The sequence below is a fragment of the Penaeus chinensis genome, chromosome 36, assembly GCF_019202785.1.
Source record: "Penaeus chinensis breed Huanghai No. 1 chromosome 36, ASM1920278v2, whole genome shotgun sequence".
Classification (NCBI taxonomy): domain Eukaryota; kingdom Metazoa; phylum Arthropoda; class Malacostraca; order Decapoda; family Penaeidae; genus Penaeus; species Penaeus chinensis.
This window is the reverse complement of record NC_061854.1, coordinates 22,924,858-22,932,357: the sequence shown is the minus strand read 5'-3', so window position 1 is coordinate 22,932,357 and position 7,500 is coordinate 22,924,858. Positions and strand designations below refer to the sequence as shown.

The 7,500-nt window shown below is 48.8% G+C and overlaps 1 protein-coding gene across 1 annotated transcript in view; it reads right to left on the bottom strand.

The window, feature by feature from the left end:
• LOC125044877 (proline-rich protein 36-like) overlaps positions 1-7,500 on the bottom strand; it is a 20,739-nt gene that overhangs the window by 225 nt on the left and 13,014 nt on the right. The window contains exons 2-4 of the mRNA XM_047641840.1: positions 4,471-5,755; positions 3,763-4,348; positions 1-3,587 (exon numbers count right to left, since the gene is read on the bottom strand). The exon at positions 1-3,587 is cut by the window's left edge and continues 225 nt beyond it. Coding sequence (XP_047497796.1) covers positions 70-3,587; positions 3,763-4,348; positions 4,471-5,755 — 5,389 coding nt within the window. The 3' untranslated portion in view covers positions 1-69. The remainder of the gene's footprint in view (positions 3,588-3,762; positions 4,349-4,470; positions 5,756-7,500) is intronic.

Here is a 7,500-nt window from a genome sequence, read left to right as displayed (position 1 = left end):
TCAAAAGATGGCATGAAACACGGGACTTATTGAGGCCTGAGTGAGCGTTGAGCCTTTGGCCTCAGGCTCTCAGGGGCTGAGCGGTAGAGCAGGACCTGAGGCTGAGCGGCGTGCAGCTCGCCGTCGCCTGAGCCCCCTGGTCCTGAAGCAGCGGTTGTCGCGGAAACAGACGACTGGGTCTGAGGCGTGCACCTCTCGGATGGTAGATTCGCTCAGGATTTTGGGTGAGCGGGAATCCTTCTTGTCGACTGGGTGCACAGTTTTCTTGCCCACTTCTTGGAGACGGGTGTGGAGGGGCCGCAAGGAGGCAGGTCGGGCTGTCGTGGTGGTACCAAGGTCGATCGTGCCCAATTCGGTTGTAGGCTCTGTGGTTATCGCATCAGAATCAGATTCAAAGGGATTTAGTGTGGTATATTCGTCAGCTAATGGCGTTGTTGATTCTGATCTTTCTAATACCAGTTCATCCATCGTTTCCTTCATCATGGAATCGTCTTCTGTTGTTGCTGTGTCCTCGGTTGTGACCTCGGTATCAGCCTCCTCTGCGAAGTTCTCCGTGATGGAGAAGAATTCTGTTGCCTGATCTATGACCTCTTCTGTGGCTTCCTCATCCAGGCTTATCTGTGTTGTGTCTTCTGGAATGTACTCAGTGACGGGCACAGCGAAGATCACATGCGCGTTGCTGCCGCTGAAACGCTGGTCCACTCCTACCGTGTAGTCCGCATCAGCATAGTGGTCGTATTCATCATAGTAGTCGTAGTTCTGTGATTCGCCTGGGGAGAGAGCAGTGAAGTAATCGTTAGGGAAAAGTGAAAGAACCTCTGGGGGCTCTGTCATGTATTGCTGGTACGAGTCATCTCCAGCATGAGCCTTTGCCCCATTAGCACCCATCTCCTCCTCCACCTTGCTCTCTAGCTCCTCATCCTCCTCACTTACTAGCTCGTTCTCCTCCTCACTTTCTAGCTCATCCTCTTCCTCCTCACTTTCTAGCTCATCATCTTCCTCTCCCCCCTCCTTCTCCCCCTCTTCCTGCCCAGCTACATGAAAGGTCTCATCAACAACTTCTGTTTCATTAAATTCATGGGAACTACTTGCCTGTTCTGTTACTGACTCATAATCATACTCTAGAGAAGGCTCAGTGTCGTACTGTACAGGTACCTCAGTCACGTCGTCGAAGGGTGTATCTGTAAGCAGAGCTATGGGGTTATCATTGTCTTCTAACGCATCGTCTACAGCTTCAACTACTTCATCTACTATGTGTTCTACAGGATGCTCTACCACCAAATTTATTGTTGGGTTTTCTACTGAGGTGTTTTGGTAAAAACCACCAGCAGGTTGTGCATGTGCAGGAGAGTGAGTGGAAGCATGACTATCAGGCTGGGTATGGGGGAGTGAAGGGGGATTTCTATTGGTTTGGTCAGGGGTGTGAAGCGTCTCAAGGTTGTCCTCTTTGTCGTCCTTGTACTCATTATACTCAGTTACATACTCTGTTTGGTGCTCTGGTTCGGGTTCTGGTTCAGGAGCCACATCCGTTGTCTCAGCATTGTAGTCCTCGTATGATGCTTGTGGTTCATGAGGTTCTGCTTCTGGTTCTGGCAGTGGTTCCTCACCGTCAGTCTCTGTTATTTTTGCGTTTTCTTCAAGGTTGTGTATGGCGTCTTCACGATTAGACTCTGCATCAACTTCCTCTGCATAACTTAGAACCGCCTCCTCAGCAGCTATTAAGGCTTCTTCAACCTCCTCATTCTTGAGAGCTTCAGCTTCTTCTGCAAGAGTTTTGACTGCATCTTCAGCAATAAAATGTTCTCCAACCTCATTTTGAGGTGGACGGCTGAAAACCACTAATGTCGACTCGGCTCCACTAAATCCATTATTGTCTAGTATGTCAACTGGAGTATCATCAATGTAATCAATATCCTGTGCTGAAGGCTCAGTTGTTGTTGTGGTGCTGCGGAAGCGTCCACGCAGACGACGTCGGGACTTCAACCATGCTGGCAACTGGCGGGTTCTTGCACTAGGGCTATCACGGTTACTTAAGGCTGGTGTGCTGACTGGTGAGTCAGAATCTCCCTCAGACTGGGTTGAGGGTTTCCTTGTGCGGGGACGAAGACGTCTTCCGAACACTCCTGATGGTGGAACTGTGATTCCTTGACTAGCAGAGGAACTCTCTCCAGCATTTTCTTCTTCTTTTCTAAGTGGGTTAAGAGTGCGGGCGACTGAGAAAGGTGGGAAAAGAGTGGTAGTTTCAGTTTTCTTGAGACCATCAGCTTTTTTCTCCTCATTGTCCTTCTTTCCATCATTTACAGGAGTGGGTCGAGGCTTTCTTCTAATGAATGGCCGTCTACTGCCAACATTAAAGTTAAATCTGGGTTTGAATGTAGTAACCTTGATAGTGGTTGTAGTTAGTGGCGTTGGGGTTGTGAAAGTTGAGGGTGCTGGTGTCAGAAAATCGTTCTCATCTGGGATGGTTGTCAGATCTTCTTCAGGGGAAGCAGTTGTAATCCTTGGTCGCTGGAAGGATGGGAATTTAGGTCTCCTAGGTCTTTCCTGGACTGTTGTTCTTTGAGGTGCTCCAGTGGTCTGGAAAGGCTGGGATTTCGGGAGTTGTTGTTCCTTGGAAAGATGGGATTCTAGGAGCTGGAGTGCCTTCGAAGGGTGTAATCTGTGGTGCATCAGTTGTTTGGAAGGATGGAAACTGAGCTGACCCTGTTGTCTGGAAAGATGGATTCTGGGGTGCCCCTGTAGCCTGGAAGGATGGAATCTGAGGTGCTCCTGTTGCCTGGAAGGATGGGAAGTTAGGTGTAGAAGTTCCTTGGAATATTGGTATTCTTGGAGCTGGAGTACCCTGGAAAGATGGGATTCTTGGAGTTGAAGATTCTTGAATCTTTCATCTTCAGGAACTTTTGTTTCTTGGAAAGGTGAATTTTGGGGCAAAATTTCAGGTGCTGGAGTTCCTTGGGAGAATCGGCTCTCTGGGTTGGGGGACGTCGAAAATAATGGGGTTGGAGGACTTAGCGGTCTTTGGAATGAAGGAATTTGTGGTGACTCAGGCTCTTGGAAACCTGGAATTTGTGGAAATGATGCTGGAGGGAGGAAAGGCGACGGGGAAGGGAGAGGCCTTGTTGTGAAGGGTGAGAAAGGTCCTGGAGGAGGAGGTCTTGAGAAGGAATTGAAAGGTCTTGGGGAAGAATCAAATGGTCTTGGGGAGGAATCAAAAGGTCTTGGGGAGGAATCAAAAGGTCTTGGGGAGGACTCAAAAGGTCTTGGGGAGGACTCAAAAGGTCTTGGGGAGGACTCAAAAGGTCTTGGGGAGGACTCAAAAGGTCTTGGGGAGGAATCAAAAGGTCTTGGGGAGGAATCAAAAGGTCTTGGGGAGGAATCAAAAGGTCTTGGGGAGGAATCAAAAGGTCTTGGGGAGGAATCAAAAGGTCTTGGGGAGGAATCAAAAGGTCTTGGGGAGGAATCTAAAGGTCTTGGGGAGGAATCAAAAGGTCTTGGGGAGGAATCAAAAGGTCTTGGGGAGGAATCAAAAGGTCTTGGGGAGAAATCGAAAGGTCCTTGGGGAAGATTCAGGCACTGAAGGTAATGGCCTAGGGGTCAGCTGAGACGCTGGTGTGATTTCAGAGGGTCTTGATGAAGACAGAGAGAAGGGCGTTGGAGGAGAGGATGGAGTTGTTGGTGACGGGATTAGTGTTGGTCTTGGAGTGGTTACAACTGGCCTTGGTGTAGGTCTAGGGGACGGAGATGGTGTTGGTCTCGGCGAACGGAAGGGGTCAGGGAAAGGTCTTGATGACGTCTGAGATACTAGCTGGGGTCGGGGAGTCGTCCCCAAAACAGATTTAGGTGTGGTTTGATGGAATGTTGTAGGAGCTGCAGTGGTCGTAGTAGGGAAAGGTGATGGACTGGGTCTTTCTGGATGGACAGGTGGTCGTGGGGTGTTCTGTGCTGGCTGTGGGGAAGGTAGTGTTGGCGGCCGTGGAGAAGGCTGTTGGGGTATCCTAGGCTGGAAGGGATTTGGTGGGAAAATGGCCGGGAAGTTTGGTTGGAAGCCATTGATTGTAGGGAAATCAGGCCTGATGGGTTGTTCTCTAAAGATAGTTTGGTTCTGGTTTGGACGTGGAGGAAGAATCGGCTGTCCTGGCTGAATGACTGGTTGACCAGGTTGTGGGAAAGGTTGACCGGATTGTGGGAAAGGTTGACCGGATTGTGGGAAAGGTTGACCGGGTTGTGGGAATGGCTGCCCAGGGCGTGGGAAAGGTTGGCCAGCTTGGGGGAAGGGCTGTACTGGTTGTCTAAATGGTTGCCCAGCCTGTGGGAATGGTTGCCCAGCCTGTGGGAACGGTTGCCCAGCCTGTGGGAATGGTTGCCCAGCCTGTGGGAATGGTTGCCCAGCCTGTGGGAATGGCTGACCAGCTTGTGGGAAAGGTTGAGTAGGGCGAGGGGGAAACTGGCCAGGACGTGGGACTAGTTGACCTGGTTGAATGAATTGCTGACCAGACTGAGGGAAGAGTTGGCTTGTTTGAGGGAATTGCTGTCCAGGGAATCCAGTAAAAGGTGGTTGACCTGGTATGGAGTTGAAAGGACGTGGCTGATTAGGATTTGGGGGGAACTGCTGGGGGAAAGGGAATGGCTGGCGAGGAGGGAACGGCTGTGGCTGGAGGCTGTAGGTCTGGCCTGGACTGGAGGTCTAGTGGTGGGCAATGGACTAGGTCTGGGAGTGGTCGTTGGGGAGATCGGCTTTGCTTCTCCTTGTGGAATGGTCTGGATTGATGGCTTGCTTTGGGGTGTTCCAAAAGCTTTGGCATCACGTTCATCTTGTGCCTGGAAGTTTATGGAGGCATCTGGTCGGGTAAAGCCAGGGAAGGGCGAGAGGGCAGGGCGTCCAGGTTGGAAGTTTGGCCCGATCTGAGAATTTGGGACGACCACAGGGATATCCTGTGACAGCTGGTTCACACCCGGAGGAAGGTCAAACTTAACAAATCCTGGAGGTGGATTGCGGTTATCGGGAGTGAGGAAGGTAGGAGGAAGAGGAGCAGAACCTCTTGGGTCTTGTGCACCTGAGCCACTTTGGGGAACTAGAGGAATCTTTACATAGCCAGGGGGTGGTGGGACATGTGAAGGGGCGATAAACACTCTTGGTAGACGTCCATCCTGTTGGTTCACAGTGGCCTCTTGGGATGAACTAGACAGAGCTGTCTCCAAGAGACGCAACTTTTCTAATGCATCTCCCTCCTTCCCCTGCGCAGTTACCAGGGACATAGGCAAAGCATTGTTTACTCCTCCTTGCACAATTCTGCCTTCATGATCACGCTTCTGCTTATCTGAAAACTCAATGCTCTGGATGGCTTGAGGAGCAAGTGGAGGAGGAACAACTTCTAGGGATTCTGCTCTGTGAGGGGCTCGGGACGTTGGTATGATGCGGGCCGCGTTTGCTGAATTCAGCTGCTGTATAGATCCTTCAGGGAGATAGACCAGCTGCACTCGGCCTCCCTGTTGCTTGGACGTCGGGGCAGGGGAAGTGCGAGCAGGGGGGAAAGTTGGTGCCGGGGAGCTCTGTGGAAGGGGCACCAGGGAAGCTTTCACCGCTCCTGTCTTCGTGGATTTCGGTAACTTTATGGGTATTACGGGAGCGGCCTGAAGCACACGGCCCTGGCGGCATGACGGGCATGGGGAAAGGATTGGCTGCCATTCACTGAAGTCCCATGACAGGTCATCGGGCCGACCTGCACATGCAGTCACCAACACAGCTATCACCAACCTGAGAAATCACAAAGATTATGTTGTTATTGATTAATAGACACATGGAAAAATCATAACTATTTATAATGGACAGAGTATATGAATATCTAGAAAGAACATGGAAAGAGAGGATTATATTAATCTTACTAGTCATTTATTTATCAACAAACTTTATGTTACCGGTAAAGTATGTTGTGAAGTACGAAATCTAAAATAACGCAAACTATAAGGCCACACTATGGGAATCTTGTTCGGTGAATGGGGTCCACGACACAAGGGGAGATGAACAAATCAACTGTCACAGTGGAAAAGCATGATCGTCAGACATCATGTACCATAAATGAAGAACACCGATAATATACATGTTTGTCGCATCCTATTATCCACCTAAATCTGTTTATCATAATTGCACATACAAGTGACTCAATCATGCCTTTCCCCCGCGGTGCGCAAGGCGTCCATCTATGTCAGACGCTGTCCAGAGCGGCGGGCTTGTGGTTCGGCGAGCGACCATTTACTTTCACTGCTTCCCAGAGACCTCGTTATCTGGAGTTACGCCACACATAAAGTGCATATTGGATGTCGTTGGTGACTGTCACTGGTTTAGTAATACATTCTTTGTAGTGTGAAGGCATGAGTAAATATAAATAAATCCTGAAACTATGAAACGGATCACACCGGCCGAGATCCTCATTCAGTATTGCAAGGTATCTCTGTTTTACTTTATCATGAACATAGCAAATTTTCTAACTACGTCTGTTACTATGGTAGATGACATTATTTATAATTAAGAAACAACTCATGTGATTAAGAGCGTGGTTATTTCATTGCCCAATTAGCCTTGCACGAAAGATTGTTTTTAAGCAATTAAAATCAATTACTCAAACGTTGCTTCACATTAAGGTTTCTTCTGCACCATATCTTGAGTAATCATTCCGCAACAGCATATATTTTTGTCACACTTGTCAACATTTCAATCCCATAATTATCAACGAAAGACGTGACGGAGTCTCCCATTTAACCGTCGCTCTCTTCCGACGAAAGATCGGCATTCCGGTGAAAGAACGGCAAGCAGACGCAAGAACGGCATTCCGTTGAAAGAACGGCAAGCAGACGCAAGAACGGCATTCCGGTGAAAGAACGGCATACAGACGAAAAAACGGCAAACAGACGAATTACAATGATCGCACACAGGTAACTCAAAGGTTTCCTCGATCAACACTCCCTTCATCACAGCGCACGAAGCCCCGCCCTTGGCCCCGTGCCCTGCCCCGCCCCTTTCCTGACGATGACCGCCGGAGTGTGACGTTCAGCAAAAGTGAAGGTGTTGCATAACTCAGCCGGCTTTTCTGGGCTCGTATTTGTAAGCAAACGCCATCCGGAGTGGTTATGAAACAACTAGACTGTCACCGCAGTCATGAGGAAGTCAATGACGTCGGCTTTGTAATGGCGGCGCCGGAAGTTCTTGGGTTGTTTCGTCTCGATTGATGTGCAGTTCCTTGTATGTAGTAATCCAGAGCGGAATGAGGCCGCCTGTGCCTTGATGCCAATCAAAATAAAAACTCATAAGGTATGCTATTAAATATTGTGTGTGTGTGTGAGTGTGTATGTGCGCATATATATATATATATATATATATATATATATATATATATATATATATATGTATACACACACACATTTATATATACACACATACACAGACATATATACACACACAAGCACACACACACACATACACACACACATATACATATACATACA